The 17121-nt window shown below is 58.2% G+C and overlaps 2 protein-coding genes across 5 annotated transcripts in view; one reads left to right on the top strand and one right to left on the bottom strand.

Annotated features, from left to right (window-relative positions):
• On the top strand, positions 1-3799 carry BAG5 (BAG cochaperone 5). 3 transcript variants are annotated; one of them, XM_019951762.3, is made up of 2 exons: positions 1-134; positions 1612-3799. In XM_019951762.3, the coding sequence occupies exon 2, from the start codon at positions 1640-1642 to the stop codon at positions 2981-2983; it is 1344 nt and encodes a 447-aa protein (XP_019807321.1). In that variant the 5' UTR covers positions 1-134; positions 1612-1639; the 3' UTR covers positions 2984-3799. The 3 variants fall into 3 exon arrangements, with proteins under 3 accessions (XP_019807321.1, XP_004321797.1, XP_019807331.1); XM_004321749.4 differs by lacking the exon at positions 1-134 and adding an exon at positions 470-603; XM_019951772.2 differs by lacking the exon at positions 1-134 and adding an exon at positions 642-1269.
• The window catches only part of TRMT61A (tRNA methyltransferase 61A), a 27076-nt gene continuing 13159 nt past the window's right edge, over positions 3205-17121 (bottom strand). The window contains exons 4-5 of one of the 2 annotated variants that reach the window (XM_073799176.1): positions 7746-7918; positions 3205-6565 (exon numbers count right to left, since the gene is read on the bottom strand). In XM_073799176.1, the coding sequence (XP_073655277.1) occupies positions 7779-7918 (140 nt within the window). In that variant the 3' untranslated portion in view covers positions 3205-6565; positions 7746-7778. Of the gene's footprint in view, positions 6925-7745; positions 7919-17121 lie in introns of both variants that reach the window. The other variant, XM_033850568.2, reaches the window with a different exon arrangement.

The raw sequence follows: 17121 nt of genomic DNA on the forward strand, positions 1-17121 counted from the left end.
AGGTGCAGCGCGGACGCCGGAGGACGTTTTCCCAGGGCGGGGTGTGTTCGGCCCGGGGACGGGGCTGCCGGTCCCGGCGACTGCAGGACTGAGGGGCTTTGGCGGCGAAGCGTGCGATGGCGCGGGCTGCGCAGGTGAGCGAGGGCGGAGGCCTCCGCAGGAGGGAGGGGTTGCGCGCGCGGCCTCCCTCGGCGCGGGCTGCCAGCGGACGACCCCTGTCCCGGGGCGCCACCCCCGCCCCGGGTCAGACGCGGCCGGGCCTGGTTTCGGAGCCGGGCTCCCCGCAGCCGGCCGGGCCCGAGTTCCCTCTCTTCTCACCGGCTCCCCTGGCCCGGCAGAGCGCGGCCGTCCCCTCCCCCCACGGGCCATTGTGAGGTCAGGCCGGCGGACGCGTCGTGGGGCCGGGCGAGACGCCCGGAGCGGCCGCTGCGGCCGGTAGCTGCCGCTGCCACCGCCGGCCCCTTCACTGGCTGCCCCGTTCAGACCTAGCCGGGACGGGGAGAGAGATGCAGCTCCGGTGCCGCACCCCGTAAAGGGTCGATCTTCCATCTGGACACTTCACCCACGGGAAGCCAAGACCAAACCAGCTTAGACCGCTGCTGGGTAAAGTGCCGGGAGGGCCGGGCGAGAGAGGAGGAAACAGCAGAGGCAGCCTGCTCTTCTGGGCTTCCAGAGGCGTGTTCTGGGCTCGGCCACCCACAGGGGATTAGTTTCGGTTGAGCATCCATCCCCCTCCCGTGAAAGAGCGTAAAAAAAAAAAAAAAAAAAAATGCGTTAAGCCCTTCTGGACCCTTAAGGGGAGGCTGGTGAATGAATTAGTCATAGTTGTCTCATTCTCGTGGGGTGTGGCTTGGAGGAGGAGAGGAGCATGATAGGGCCCAGGGGGTACTAGGCCTCCGAAGCCCAAGGTGGTGTCTTTAACGGAACCCCAGTCGCCTTCCCTGTGGAATTTTATCCCTGTGCAGGGAGGATTTGTGAGGCATGAAAAGGGCGGGGCGAGAAACAGGGTATCTTTACACAAGTGCTTAAAGGGTGGAGAGGAAGTAGAAGCGGGGACTTTTGGGAGTGTCTGCGAACCCCTGGTGTTTGTTTCACTGGCTCAGCTCCTTTTGTTTAGTTCCTTTTCCTGAAACTAGGCATAGCACTTTGGCCTGGTGGGGTTGCTTCAGTGAACCCACGTCGTCTGGAAGGTTAGGAGAGCTGCTGTTTCACATTCTGCAGAGGGGCCCTGCTCTTGCCAAAAACCAGGTTCCAGTGTTAGGACCTAAGGTACTTGTGCTTTTTCCAAGCTGATGGTTCAGCCTCGTGGCATACTTACGAAGGCATATGCCGTTTTCTTTGATGACTGAGGAAACTGAATTTCCCAGGTCCGGAGCTCTGGCTCATATTCCCCACTGCAGTAACCCCGATCTCAATCACTGTCACGTTTAGGTTGTTTTCAGGAGAGGGAGTTGATTAGTCACTCTAATTTCTGTACTTGAGCTTGACTGTTCTTGGGATCGCAATAACAAGCCGTATTTCTTAAGCATATCTTTGTAGAATGAATTAATATATGATTACCATTCTGCAGGCTTTGTGGTGTAATAAGTTATCGTGTTTGTCATCTTTTAGTGCTTGTGAAACTGAACACAACAAAAGTATGGAGATGGGAAACCAACATCCTTCTATTACTAGGCTTCAGGAAATCCAAAAGGAGGTGAAAAGCATAGAACAGCAAGTAATTGGTTTCAGCGGTCTGTCAGACGACAAGAATTACAAGAAACTGGAGAGGATTCTAACAAGACAACTTTTTGAAATAGACTCGGTAGATACTGAAGGAAAAGGAGATATTCAGCAAGCTAGGAAGAGGGCAGCACAAGAGACAGAGCGTCTTCTCAAAGAGTTGGAGCAGAATGCAAACCACCCACACAGGATCGAAATAGAGAACATTTTTAAAGAAGCCCAGTCCCTAGTGAAAGAGAAGATTGTGCCATTTTATAGTGGAGGCAACTGTGTAACTGATGAGTTTGAAGAAGGCATCCAGGATGTCATTTTGAGGCTGACACATGTTAAAACTGGAGGCAAGATCTCCTTGCGGAAAGCACGGTATTACACTTTAACCAAAATCTGTGCAGTGCAAGAGATTATCGAGGACTGCGTGAAAAAGCAGCCTTCCCTGCCGCTTTCTGAGGACGCGCATCCCTCAGTTGCCAAAATTAACTCTGTGCTGTGTGACGTGAACAAGACCAGAGGCACTCTGATTGCCCTTCTTATGGGAGTGAACAGTGATGAGACTTGCAGGCACTTATCTTGTGTGCTCTCGGGGCTGATGGCCGATCTGGATGCTTTAGACGTGTGCGGCCGCACAGAAATCAGAAATTACCGGAAGGAGGTCGTGGAAGATATCAACCAGTTATTGAAGTACTTGGATTTAGAAGAGGAAGCAGATAGCACTCGTGCGTTTGACCTGGGGCAGAATCATTCCATTTTAAAAATAGAACAGGTCCTCAAGAGAATGAGAGAAATAAAAAACGAACTTCTTCAAGCACAGAATCCTTCAGAATGGTACCTGAGCTCCAAAACAGAGCTGCAGGGTTTGATTGGACAGTTGGATGAGGTAAGCCTTGAAAAAAACCCCTGCATCCGGGAAGCCAGGAGAAGAGCGGTGATCGAAGTTCAGACCCTCATCACTTACATCGACTTGAAGGAAGCCCTCGAGAAGAGAAAGCTGTTTGTTTGTGAGGAGCACCCCTCACACAAAGCGGTCTGGAGCGTCCTGGGAAACTTGTCAGACATCCAGGGGGAAGTTCTCTCATTTGATGGCAGTCGAAATGATAAGAACTACATCCGGCTGGAGGAGCTGCTCACCAAGCAGCTGCTTGCCCTGGACGCCGTTGACCCACAGGGAGAGGAGAAGTGTAAGGCTGCCCGGAAGCAGGCAGTGAAGCTTGCACAGAATATTCTCAGCTATCTCGACTTGAAATCCGATGAATGGGAGTACTGAAACGCCAGAGAGCCCACGGTCGATCGTTCTTCTTTTGCACTTTATATATATGTCTGTGTATTTATAGAGAGCGTTCAGTTTGTTGAGCCTGGATGTGATTTATACGTGCATATGTCAATCTCAGTATTTATGATTTAAGCAAATTCAGTATCTCTGCTGCTTTTGATGTTGAAAAACAAATATTACGACATACTAACTTTTCCATTTGGATCACTATGTTGTGGTGTGGTTTTCTGTTGTTTTTTTTTTGAAATCAGAAAATGGAATAGGGGCAGCTTTTAAAAGTTTTAATAGGTTCAAGCATTAAAATGCAGATATTTCAGAATCTAGAATAGACATAAGCTTACATAATAAATACCAGGACAGTTATGAGGAAGGGGGAAATTTTTGGTTAAATAGAAGTAAGGTCCAAGCACAAACGCAGTACAATGAAATGTTTTATTATGCTAAATAAAGCAGAAGGATTTTTTTCATTTATAAAACCCAGTTGGTTCCACCCAATCTAATAGGGTGGGAGTCTTTTTGTTTTTTTGGATGGTGGGTTTTTTCATAAACATTTTTTGTTTGAAATACAGTGTATTTTCTCCTGTACTCTGCATTTAGAGGGGGAGTCTTATTTTTGTGTATGACATAATAAAATTATGAAAATGAATAGCAAAAACACCTTTGAGACTGCATTGAAGAAGGGATAAAACACCAGCTGATACCTTCAAGTTGTTTTTGTTTGTAAAATCTAAACTTAGAATTTCCCTTAGAAATTACTAAGGATGGGAACATTTAAATGAAGTTAATGGACCTTGAAAAAAAAAGGAAACACCCACACCCATGGTAAGATAATGAAAAGAAGTGGAAATTACCAATTATCAGGTTATGCTAAAATAAGCAAAAATGTCTGCATGTAGCACGTAATGGGCTTCTTCTGTCATTCAAGGCGGCATAAGGGACAAACTTGTTAAACATTCCCGATGCTGTTTTACAGTGTGTGAGAGCAGAAACTGTCAGCAGCCCTGCAGGACCAGCTCTTTGAAGCTTGTTCAGAGGAAGCGAGCATCAGCTCCCTGCGCCTGCAGACGTCGCACTCCGGGCACCTGCTGCATTCCTTAGCTCATGTTATTGGCACATGGATGCCTCTCTAGTGCCTGAAAGGGCCAGTAAAGTCTGTCAGTGCAGGAAATTTTTTTTTTCTGCTAAAGGGTACACATATTTCTGTACATACTTTTTGAGGATCCAAGATTACCAGTTGCCTGTTAATGTGAACAAAAGAATTTCCCAGAGTTCTGAAGTGCCTTGATAACTTGCTGCCCCAGTATTATAACTAACAGACTACTCTGTAGTCAGCTCTCACAAAATAATCGTATTAGAGTACATCTTTTGAGCTCTATAGTAATTTGTTCTTTTCTTTCAGAGATTAATTTGATAACTTTGGAAACAGCTAAAAATAAGATGGATAAAGGAATAGCCCTAAATACCTAAAAGATTATAAACGTGTAGCCCTAAAAAATTTTCATTTTGTCTCAGTACTGCCCAATAATTAAAAGCCCTTGATATGTCTTTCCTACTAGAAATGTTATAGATTCATCGGACAGTGGGGTCAAAGGGCAATCGGAGGTCTTTGGGCCGTGAGCCTTCCACCTGCACGTCCAGCGGGCTTTCAGTGCAGCTTATTGGTAGCTCATGCCGACCAAAGTCGTTTCAGGATTGCTCTTCTGTATCATAATTTTAGGGTGCTCTTAAAATCTTGAGTTTTTAAGTTCGAGCACTGTTGCCGTTATATCACTGGGCAATCAAGGCTGTACTCTGACTCACTTCAGACGTACACACATCCTGCACCAGGCCCCACTGCTTCACGTTAATTTCAGATTTGAAAGTTAAATGTTAGCCTGTCCTTTCAGAGTATCCATTGTTGTTTGAAAGCAGTTATTCCTCTAGCATTCATTTCCAGCAGTGTTTTCCATAACTCGCAGAGATGGCTCAAACTGTTAATCTTTGCGCATCGGGGGTGAGCATAGGATGGTGAGCCCATCCACGGTCACGCTGGATTTCTCACGGGGATTATTTTGGTCATTGAAATAATCAGATCAGCCTTGAGTGCTGAGGAGTGATGCTCCCTGTCTTCAGTCTGTTCTAGTTCCTTGTACCTGATGATTCGGTTCCCAAGATGAGCCCTAGCGATACTGGCTTTAGTTGCTACTGTCCCTCGTCGGGAGGCGTGTGTGTTAATGTGGCCTGCTGCATGTATTTTGGGTTCATCACTTTGTATTGTATTTTTATGATCTCACTTGAAGAGAATCTGTACTGGAAGTAAAACCTGCCCCCTAAAAATGTTTGGCCTTGGGTCTGCATTAAACTGTATAATCCATGTTCATGAAAAATTGGCTGGGAATGTTTGCTTTCTTTACCTTCCACTCAGTCAGCATTGCTTTCAGGTCATTCTTTATCCAAACAGATTAATCAGCCTACTGTGAAGTAGTTAAGAAAATAAATATAATGACTATGTCTACTAAGTACAATTTAATGCTTTATTTTGCTAAACTGCCTGGGTATAATATATTTGACATAATTTAGTATATTTGAAAAGTTTAACCAGTTTTTCTCATTTGTTTTGCTTGGCCAGTTTTTAATCTGGTTTTGGAGGGTCTAAGCTTATCCTGTTCACACAGGTTTTTTTAAGCAAAGCTTTTTAGCTTTTAACTCATGCAGTGTTTTTCTCAAGAATAATTGGAGAACAATTTGCCACACTGATTTTGATGTATAATTCAGGTGTGTCATTCCAGCGTGTTGGTTCTCGTCCCTGCCCCATGAACTGTGTGACTACTGAATACCGTGTCTTAAATAATTCAGCATTATTTTGAGGTAGACATACTAGTATACCCTTAATTATTGATGAAATAAAAGATCTCTTAGCTTCTCTTTGCGGTGGAGAAAGGACGTGAGTCTGAGGTGTGAGTCCTGTCGTCATGTTTTCACCTTTGGGTACTGTCTGACTTGGGTGCCCCTGAGCAGGCCAGGCCCGGGAGAAGGGCTCCTTGGCTCCAGTCAGGGGCAGCGATGTGAGGGGGCCGCAGCGCAGAGCACAGACGGGGATCCAGTGGCGGGTGAAGGGGTAACTGTGCCCCCGTAAACAACCCAGGAAGTGGGGGGGGGCAGGGAACCTGGAGCAGATGTGGCCTCACGTGCTGCTTCCCTGGGGAGGGTGCCCGCGGGCCAAGCGCACAGGAGCTGCCCTTACTCTCAGGAGGGGAAACTCGAGGCGTTCTGGAAAGGTCCTCTCCCCGGAGGAAAGGTTTGAGGTAAGGTGTTGTGCTGTTGAAACTCATCTTAACGGAGATGTTTTTCTGGCCACTTGAGAGTCTCGTGCTCTGCCACCTGAGCTAGTCGGGCGGCCGTGTATCTCTGACCATCTAGTCCTTCCAGCATTCCCAAAATGCTCTGCTCTGCCTCGGGCTCCCTCACCCACCTCGCAGCTCACCCTCGTTTTGGCAGTTGTCTGTCACAAACCCATTACAACCCATTACCTGGTGGCAGCAACTGGTTTTGCCTTTTCCCCGCCTGCTCCTACAGGCCCTCTTTTGTCTTCTCTGCCTGCGTGTTCCAGTGATCCAAGTGGAGAAGCAGCGCGGCCAGCCCCGCCGTGCAGGTGTGTGATGCGTAATAGGCCAGCCGCCAGGAGAAACAAATCATACAGGTTAAAAAGACAGGAAATTTGACATTTTTAATTCTCTGCCACCCACCAAGGTGCGCTCTGCCCCGTTAGGCTTGGGTTATTTACACACGTTAGAAACTGTTCTCAAGGACTTCCCTGGTGGCGCAGCGGTTAAGAATCCGCCTGCCAATGCAGGGGACACGGGTTTGAGCCCTGGTCCGCGAAGATCCCACATGCCGCGGAGCCACTAAGCCCGTGCGCCACAGCTACTGAAGCCCACGCACCTGGAGCCCGTGCTCTGCAACAAGAGAAGCCACTGCAATGAGAAGCCCACGCACCACAAGGAAGAGTAGCCCCCGCTCACTAACTAGAGAAAGCCTGCGCACAGCAACAAAGACCTAATGTGGCCAAGAATCAATAAATAAATTTTTTTAAAAAACTGTTCTCAAGCTCTTGCTGAGTGCTCAGGTTGGGAAATGGCCATCCTAGTGTGTCTCAGCCAGCGTGGAGGTGGTGAAGGACACGCTTGTCCCGCATCCGTCTCGGGCATAAACTCCAGGATGTCAGGAGAGCAGGGCAGGTCCTCCCTGAGCGCTGGAGAGAGACCGTGAGTGCCATAGGCCAGGGAGGCTGAGGGACAGGGCTCAGGGACCCCCCGAGGCCGGTCAGGAACAAGACAGGAGAAACCCCAGCGCAGGGCAGCGATGTCGCACAGGGGCTGCGCAGCACAGCGCTGGCAAACTTGGTTCTTACTTCCAGCGCGCAGAAGCGCTAACTGGAGGGCGAGCGAGGCCCGCCTCAGGGCCCGGATGCAGGTCAGCGGGTGCCCGGCTGTCAGAGTGTGTCTGATGCGGGGCGGGGGGTGTCCTACGTTGCTTCCGCTATCATTTAAACATTTTTCAAGCCATCGTTGAGTGAACGTTCCTGCGCGCCAGGCCCTGGGCGAAACGCCTCATGTGCGTGTTAAACTCTGCGAACCATTCCACGGCAGGTTTTGGTAAGTGTATTTCACAGATTTGGGCTCTACAGCAATCACTTGCCCAAGGCACTGCCCGAGGCCGCATGGCGAACGGGGAGGACAGGACAGCCCAGTAGGGTACATGCAAGCACAGGGTTTACCTGGAGGGTCCCACCCCAGGGGCTCTGATTTCATCAGCATGGGTGCAGGCTGGACGGTGGGAAGGCGTCCGGAGCACTCAGGGTCGGAGAACTCGGCCAGTTAAAGTGTAGTTGGCATTTCCCCCGCTTAGGAGTCACAGACCTTCGGAGCTCCAGGCACCCGTGACTCGCAGCTGAAGAAACACCGGAGAAACACCAAACCGGTCACGGCAAGTGGCTGACGTCGTCTGTATACTAACCCTTTGAACTCCTGAACCATTTCCCTGCAGCCTCCACCTGGCCCTCACACCCACGTGATTGTCCCGCCGCATCCTCCGGCAGACGCAGGATGTGGAGTTGGGTGGAGGGGCGAGCCACCATTGGTGGGCTCTGTCACCTCCGCCCCACCCCTGAGACGGCGGGCGTGGCCTGGTACTGGCCCCCTCCCCTGCCGCATCCCTCGGGGCCCACGGGCTGGTCACTCCCACGCCAGGCTGCGGTGCCTTCCTAGGCAGAACCTTCTCCTCATCCTTGAAGCCTCTGTCCCAGGCAGCAGGAGGCGCTCGGATACCCTTTGGCTGAACTTCTCTTTAGAAACAGTGTCCTGGCACATAATACATATTCCCCAAAAAACTTGCTGCATAAGTAAATGGAAAACCTCAGCCCTTCACGTGGCTTCATAAAGTGTTTAGAATCAGGGAGATTCCCTGGCGGCCAAGTGGCTAGGACTTGGCACCTTCACTGCTGACGACACGGGTTCAGTCCCCGGTCGGGGAACTAAGATCCGTGTGGCGCGGCCAAATAGTTAATTAAATAAAATCAGCGGCCCTTTTGCTCATCTGGATCCAAAGAAGCTTGGTCTACAGCACCTGCAGCCGAAATCCTGCTATCCCCATCAGGAGGTCACCTCACGCCCACCTCGCCCGCTGGGTGGGATCGGCAGCGGCCGTGCCCAAGACCCGTGTGGCAGGAAAGCCAGCCAGGCTGGCACGTCGCCACCCTCACGTCTGACTGACTGCACTCGGCCGAGCAGCCGGCTGGGTGAGAAGCCCAAGGGACACGTCAGCCCCCACATAAGGGGCCCTCAGGGGCACGCACTGCGGCCTCCTCCCTTGGTCACCTCGTCTTGCCGGCCAGGCTGGCGGACGAGTCCAGGGGAGCGGGTGCGCATGTGCCCTGAGCTCCTGTGCAGGGGACTCTGAGGACGCTCTAGGGGCACACCCTTTACACGGAGACCCCCGGGGTGGGAGGGCCTCCCAGGTGAGTGGGCATCGGAAGTAGAGGCCCAGAGTCTGGTGCCAGGCGTACCCGAGGGCCTGGGAGCACCTCGGCAGGGAGCAGGGGTCAGAGCACGGGTGCCGGGGGCCCTGGTGAGCCAGGGGAGGATTTGGGTCTTTGGAGACGAGGAGTTTTGTTGAAGGCTCACCCCGGTGGCAGACGTAGGGACTGAACTGGGAGCAATGGGGCCAGGGCAGCAGGGCCCGGAGGGAGGGAGGGACCCAGGGGGAGGGTTTACAAGGACGGTGAGGGTGGCACCAGGGGATGGGGGCTCCCAGGGGTCTGGCCTAACAGCAGGAGGGTCTACTCAAGGGGACAGGGTCACACAAGCAGTGCAAGAACCCCCTGGATCTAGCTGAATAACAAAATGAGCTGGTTATTAAAGGTGCAAAGAGGGACCTCCCTGGCGGTCCAGTGGTTAGGACTCCACGCGCTCACTGCCGAGTGCCTGAGTTCAATCCCTGGTCGGGGAACTAAGATCCCACAAGCTGCACGGTGCGGCAAAAAAAAAGAAAGAAAGAAAGAAAGATGGATGCAGATAATTTAACAGGCAGGCACAGAAGCCAGCCATGTCCCATGGGCCTGGCTCCTGAGCCTGAGGTCTCGTCGGCACCGTCCACAGCCTCATCATGCTGCCCTCCCCCACAGGCCAGCTTAGGCAGGCCCAGGCCACTCTCAGGGTCCCATATGCCTTATTTTCTCTGGGAGGCCCAGGTTCCATCTTTTCAGAAAAAGGCATCTTTTGACACTCATCCCCGACCCAGCCACTCAAAAGAAAGGCAGGTGTCCCAGGGCCAACTTGGACCAACAGGGTTATCGGGGTGGCCCAGGAGGTAGGGGCCACGCGAGGGCCAGGGGAAGAGTGTGAGGGCAGACCAACAGCTGTGCAAAGGCCCTGAGGTGCAGCAGCTCCTGTGGTTGTAGCCAGGTGAGAAGTCAGGTGAGAGTCTGCAGGGCTGGATCCCACAGGGCCTTGCTGGCTATGGGGGGAGCCATGTGTGCCTGGCAAGGCAGGATTGCATCCTAGACCAGAGGCTCCCCAAAAACAAGAGAGCCAGGTTCAGGTAGCCTTCTGGGACTGGGTGCTTCTGGGGAGACCCTGCCAGGCCCAGCCCACAGCAGCTCCACCAAGCCAGGCCCCGTGACTTTTGCCATGGATGGCCGTCCAGGTGCTAGGCCTGTGCTTGGGCCAGCTTGAGAGAGCGCCCCTTGCGGGGGGGGGGGGGGTCCCTCCAAATGAGATCCCTAGGGGCCGGTGTGAGACCCACTGTGCGCGGGGCCTGCCCGGCTGGGTGGAAAAGGATGACCTAGATAGACCCTCCGCACGGCCCGGCCCGCACCGCGGCGCACCTGCTCCCACGTTGGGCCCCTGACCTTGGAGGGCGGTGTTCCCCTCCGCGGCCCGCCCTCCGGTCTTGTTTTGCTGTGCGGCCGCCAGGCGGCGCCCGAGGCCCAGTTTCACGGAGCCCAGGACCCGCCCGGGTGGAGGGAGCAGCAGGCAGCGGGCAGGGGCGCCGGCCGCGCAGCTGCCCTCGGGATGCTGGACAGGTGGCCGCGGCGCCGCTTGGCTGCGGCTTCTGTCCCCGAGCTGTGCGTGGTGCTCGTGCTGGGTTCCATGACCCGTCACGCCGCGACCACGCGCTCTGATGGGTCCTTGTGGAGGCCTGTGGATCTCGCTTCTGACTCACCCCTCCGAGTTGGGGGTCCAGCAGGACCGTCTCAGGCCGGGTCGGCCCACCTGCCCACAGCTCATGTGGCATCGCGCCATCAGGGTGGAGCTGGGTGGCCTGGCAGGCAAGGCAGCCCTGCAGTCCGCCCCCATCTCTACGCAGGCTGGTCCCTCCCTCCTGGGCAGTTGAGCTCAACCTTCACGTCCAAGCCAAATGCCACATCCTGCCCCCTGCCCCGTGTGCTGACCCTCCGGGCCCCAAGGCGCTCTGGCCTGGGACAGATACCGCCCCCCCCCTCCGCCAAACTGGCTGATCCCAGCCGCATCCTCTGTTCCCGGGCCCCACGGGAGCTCCTGTGTTTTGAGGTCTAGGGCAGGAGGGCCGAGGAAGTCAGTGGAAACCGAAGAGAAGGGAGGAACTGGAAATCAGTAGCAGGTGGGCGGGCCCGGGCGGGGAGTCTGGGCCCTCGGAGTCAGGAAACACTGCTGTGGGCAGTGGGAAAGGAGGGCTGGTCCTCACCCTGCCTGGGCCTCCCCCGGTGCTCCCGGGGCTCAAGGAGCCCTGTCCTTCTCCAGGCCTCCGTTCCCCCCTGCAGGCCTCCCAGGGCCTGTGTTGGCAGCAACCAGGGCAGCTCAGGTGACGTGCGCCAGGCAAAGGCCTCTGCCCCCATGTGAAGCAGGCCTCTGGCCCCATGCCACCTGCAGCAGCAAGGCGGGGCAGGTGTGAGGGCGACCGCAGCAGCTCCAGCCATGGGGCCTGGTGGGTGGCCCAGGGTGCAGGGGTCCCTCCCGGCCTCCAGCCTGGCCTGTGCCCAAGGCAAGCCTCTGTGCCACTGTCACCTCAGCGCCAGGAGCAAGATCCTTTCCCCCGCCCCCCGCCCCTGATGTCAGACGCCTCCTGCCCTTTCTCCCTCAGGACCCCCAGCATGCTCCCAGCTCCGGCCCACCCACTCGCCCCTCCACGAAGCCCCCTCTCCCCCTGCTGCCCCTCCACCACGCCCCCGCCTAAGGAAGCTTTTGGGGGCCTCTCAAGAGCCCCTCTCCTCTGCCCTGAGGCAGCTTTAACTTTCGAGCACTTCCTGAGCGCCTCACACAGCTTCACGCGCTGCTGGCCGCTGGGCTGGGGAGGCTGCAAGGGGCGCAGAGGTAGGATCCCCACCGGAGAGCCTCGGCCTCCTGGGCCCGAAGGCCTTTGTGCTGAAAGGCCCCCGCTGCTAACAGCTCAGGACCTTTCCCCGGGCCCTTGGGATTCTAACAGACAAAGCGCTCATCCCAAGGACGCGGGTGCCCACGGGGCCGGGGCCACCGCCACCGCGGGGCGCAGGTCGGAAGGACGCAGGCCCTCCTGTTGGCGAGGAGCCAGCGCCTGCACAGACAGCGGGCGGGCGTGAGGACCCCTGGCGTCAGACTGGGAGGGGGGAGCTCACAGGGCCCAGCTGCGACCCTGAAGGGCGGCCTGGGAGTCCCCCCGGCCCCTCCCACCTGGCCCTCCCCAGGGAACTCGGCTCCCTTGCTCCCTCCCCGCCCTCACTGGGGTCCTTGCCGGCTGGGCTTCCGGGACCCTAGGGTCAGCCCCCTCACCGACGCCTTGACGTCAGCTGACGTCGGGAGGGAGTCGGGCGGAGCTCCGGCCATGGCGGCTGCCCACCAGGGCCTTCCTGGGCCCCTGCCTGTGCAGCGGGCGGTGAAAGCCACTTCATCGCGGGGCTGAGTCCAGCGAGGCACACACGGGGCCCGGGGTGGGCACGGCAGCCGCCGTGGTGTGTGGAGGAAGCCCAGCGGGGCCCAGAGGCAGCCCGAGACAACGCGCTGCTGCTCGGCTCAGTCTGCCCCATTAGGCCCAAAGAGCCCCTCCCCTCCCCGCTCCTTGAGCAGGGCAGCCAGGCTAGAGGAGGCCCCTCGCCAAGGCCGCTGAGGCCCAGCTCCGGGCTTCGCAGCCCCTCGGAGTCCGGGGGCGTCTTGGAGCCGAAGCTCTGCACTGCAGCCCACCTCCCACCGTGAGGCGGAGCTCCTGCAGCTTCACCTTCACCGAGTGCCTCGTGTGGCTGCGCGTGTGTGCTGTGAGTGTGTGCACAGGCTGTGTGTGTGACGAAGTGGAACAGACGCTCTGCCACGGCTCCCTCCGTTCCCCGGCAGCCTGCGGGTGGGCAAGGGGCCCGGGGGTAGAGGAGGGCTCGGAGACTGGGAGCAGCCCCTGAGTGGCGATGGGGCCTGGCCGGGCTGGGGAGGGACGCCTGGCAGCTAGCTCGAGGTGTCCTGGGAACAGGGCCCAGAAGGAAGCCTGCACAGCAGCAACGGCGGCGCCATAGCAACGCTGCACAGAGCGCTGGCCTACTTACACCCCGCCCCCGCCCTGCTAGCTCTCTGTTCCAGGGAGGCGGTGAGGGGCTCCTGCAGGCTGCGCCCCAGCCTTTGGGGGCTCAGTGTCCTGGAAGCCTCAGGCCTCCTCCCCAGCCACAGAGACTCAGTTTCCTCATCCACTATTGGGGGTGATGGGAGGACAGAAATGTCCAGCACCCAGTCTGTGCTCAGTTGCGTAAGTTTCCTCCCTGTCTCCTGCTGGGCTCTGGCCCCAGTGGTTGCAAAAAGGCTTTGGGAGTTTCCGGACCAGGAATCTCAGAGCTCTCTGTGCTGCTGGAGTGACTGCAAGCCGCGAAGTTCTCAGACCCCAACCAAACAACTCAGGCCAAGTCCCCCAAGTCAGAACAGCATCTGGGTGAGAGGGGGGCCCAGGAGCCCTGGGGACGGAACCCGGAGCTGGTGCCCTCCACACGCTCAGACACCCTCTCAGCCTTTGTGCTCAGTGTGGACAGGACGCAGGGCCAGATCCTACTCATGGCTGGTGGGGGAGGTGGGGAGGGCTGTCACTCTTTGAAGGAGACCCCCTGGGCCTGACATAGCCCTGCTGACAGTACCAGGTCTCCTGCGCATGCCTCCTGGACCCGGCCTGACACTTAGGGCCATCTGCCCTGTTGCCTCCGCCTGCAGGAAGCCCGCCCGGCCTGGGGCCCTGGTGCACTCAGAGCCTCGGGGATGGGGGCAGGTGTCTCCGATGCCCAGTGGGGCTCAGCAGGCCACAGAGGAGATCTAGGGCATCCATGGGACAGCCCAAGGGGCGCTCTGGGTGACCTGTGCTGGCCGGGCACTATCTGTGATGTCGACATGCCCTGCCACCACCGGCCACCCTGAGCCATCTGACCCAGCAAGGCCTCACCCAGGGGTCATCTCTGGTGCAGGGGAGGTGCCCTGAAGAGGGAGGGCCGCGGGCCAGCAAAGCAGTGAGGATGCTTGTGGAGCCCTGGGCCCCACAGGGGGCGGATGTCACCCGACACCACTGATCTCATTGAAAACCAGATGTCTTCCTGACCTCACCTGGGGAGCTGGCCAGGCTGAGAGGCTGCTCTGTGACCTCAGGCCCGGCCAACTGCTGGGCCTTGGTTTCCCCACAGGGACAGACATGCAGCTGTGGGTGTCCCGAGCACCTGCTTGGATGGACTAGCTCCCTGCTCAGCCCTGGAGCCTGGGGACCACGGTGACTGGCTGTCCCAATCCCCCCTCCAGACTGGGAGCCCCAGCCATCACCTGTCCATTCACTCCTTCCTCCTCCGGATGCTCTTCTGCGTCCCCAGGGCCAGTGCCCAGTGGCCATGTGTGGAATGAATGAAGTAGAGATGAATGAATGAGCCTCGGAGGGGGGCAGCTCGTGCACCGGTGTGTGCGGGGGGGTTCGGTGGCCGTCTGTGCGTGCCTTCCTCCGGGCACCAGCTGCAGCCGCCCTGCCCTCCCCTCCCCCACTTCAGCCCCCCTAATTTATGCCATGGGGGGGCCAGCCCCTCACTGGTCCCCTGCCGGGCAGCCGCTTTGTCCCCAGGCAGATTCCCAACGGCCGCCTTGGGAAGAAAGGGCCCTTCTCTGGGCTGTGATGAGGTCACCAGGAGGGGCCCTGTGCTCACAAAGGCCGAGGCCCCCCAACCCGCCCTGCTGGCAGCTGCCTCTTTGTCCTCAGCTTTGGCCTAGAAGAGACCCCGAGGGGCCCCTGCTCGGCCTTGGAGAGGCCCAGGCTGCCTCCCTGGGAAGTGGACGGAGTGGGGGAGGGGAGGGGAGCGGCCTCCTCCCCTGGCTTTGCTCCTGATAAGTGGCAGCACCTGTTGAGGTGCAGACTCCACCCCAGACGCCTTGCTGGGCCCAGGCAGCTCTTGGGGGGGGTGGGGCGCGGGTCTTGGCCTGGTGTGGGAGGGTCTGTGTCCAGCTGTCTGTCTGGGTCACAGGACAGGCAGGCAAGCTTCAAGGATGAGGGCTGCAGGAGGGGGAGGGGAACCATGAGGCCGGCATAAGGAAGCACCCTGGGGTGGGCTTGGGCACGGGGGGGGGGGGCTCTGAAACTACTATCTCCCTGGATCCCACGACGCCTGGCACGTGCACCTGTGCATTCATCTCTGTGCATGTGTGTGTGGTGGGGTGAGGGGCTTGCAGGCCTGGGCACGTCCCCATGCGGGAAACCGCCTAAGCCCAGCCAGGGAGCTCCTGGGCGTACCGTGTTCCACAGGGGGTGGGGGGGCTGAGGCTCAGAGAGGGCAAGTCTTTTGCCCCAAACCACCCAGCCCCCAGCCGGTGGGGCTGGGAGAAACTCTCACCCTTCTGCCAAGCGTCCACAGTGAGGATGAGTCAGATTGCACTGGGCACCTCCTCGGGCAGGGGCCGGGGGGCCGGCCCGGTGGGGGTCAGCAAAGACAGGGTAGCAGAGAACAGAGACAAAAGCTGGGCAAGTGCAGAGACGGTGCCTGGTGGACTCCGATGCCGTAACTGTGGCCGCAGAGCTTGGACACGGTCGGGCCCGCTAGGACTGTGCAGTCCATCTGGGGCCCCGGCACTGTGCAGTGGGAGACAGGCCTGGGTGGGCTCCTGGGACGTCTGCCTCTCGGGGCTGCAGGGGACCTGGCGGCTCAGCCGCCCTGGTGGAGGGGGCCCTGGGCCGCTGGAAGCGGGAACTGCGAGGGCCAAGGCCCGATGGACGGACCAGGAGCTTGGTCCCACCCATCAGAGGGGTGGGAAGGGCCGCCGAGCCCCCGCCACTGGGCACCAGCTGGCGGCCCTGGGCCCTGAGATCCTTAGCAGTCTCTCCACGGAGGAAGGAAGTGGAGCCCAAAGGGAGCCGACCTACCCCTTGTCTTGTCCCAGACAAACAGAGGCCGCGCTGGACACCGGGGCCAGCCGCCGGGGGCCTGGGGCCCTGCCGGGCGTGGCCACCAGCAGAGCCAGCCCCGGCCGGGTGTGGCCAAAAGCGGAGGTGCCGAGGCTAAGGGCTGGGGGGGCGGAGGCCCCCCAAACCCTCTGAGCTCTGCCCGGGACCCCGTGAGAGCCTGCACTTGAGCCTTGGGGGGACCGGCCAGGAAGCACGGGGCAGAGGAGACAGAGGCCCAGAGGAGGTGGCTGGCACGGAGGGCTGGGTCAGCCTGAGCTGCAGAAGCCCACGCTGGCCACCCTCCCCACTGGGTGCCCGGCTAGTGGGCCTGGATGTCGGAGGCCCCGCGGGGCCGGGCAGCGTATGCCTCACGTCCTGGGGGACAGCAGAGCTGGGGGTGGGGGTGGCCTGGGCCCCCCGTCCTCCTCCCGTCTCTGTCCCAGTTGCCTGGTGCCCGGAATGTCCATTGTGGCCGTAGCTTAGCAACAAGCCTCTGTCTGTCGCCCCCGCAGCCCCCGCCCCACAGGCGGCCACCCGCATTCCTCGGCAGGGCCCTCGCCTCCGCAGGCCCCGGGCCTTGCTCACCCGAGTGTGTCCAGCGGCTCAGAGCCTTCCCATCGGCGTGCCCAGCAGCCTGGATCCTGCGGAGCCGTGTGTCCGCTGCTGGCCCTGTCGGTGCTCCCTGACACCACGGAAAGAGGCTGTGTTCAGACCTCGTCCCATCCCCTGGTTCACTCGCCCGCTTAGATTCATTTTCTCGGCAAATGTAATGACAGTGACAGAAGGCAGCCGAGTGTCCGTCTGGGATAGGTGCGGAGACAGACTAGGGAGGGACAGCGGGGGTCCAGGGGTGCATACGTGGGTCCAGCACTCCTGGAGCTGGACTGTTAAACGGGTCCATCCTCGTATGGGAATTACACTGCAATCGAATGAATCCCTTAGCTACCTTCTGGGGGCATGGCATGAGGTCAGGCCTATTGGTGGCAGCAGGGTGGACAAAGGGGGTACAGGGCTACAGGGAGGGTCTGGAAGCCAACACAGGGTGGCTGTCTGGAGCTGGAGAGGCCAGAAGAGCGGCCGTCTCCTGGAGCGGGCAGCACCCCCTCCGAGGCAGGAGGTGAGGACGTCCTGCAGCCCTCCCCCTCCCACCCTGCAAGGCTGGGAGCTGCTCCCAAGGCCCAGGCTCCACCACAGCAAGCTGGCTCCTGGGTCTGCGGCCACTGGATCCACGCTGAGGGGAGCAGAGAGTGGACGGCTCACCGTTGCCC

The sequence above is a fragment of the Tursiops truncatus genome, chromosome 2, assembly GCF_011762595.2.
Source record: "Tursiops truncatus isolate mTurTru1 chromosome 2, mTurTru1.mat.Y, whole genome shotgun sequence".
NCBI classification, from domain to species: domain Eukaryota; kingdom Metazoa; phylum Chordata; class Mammalia; order Artiodactyla; family Delphinidae; genus Tursiops; species Tursiops truncatus.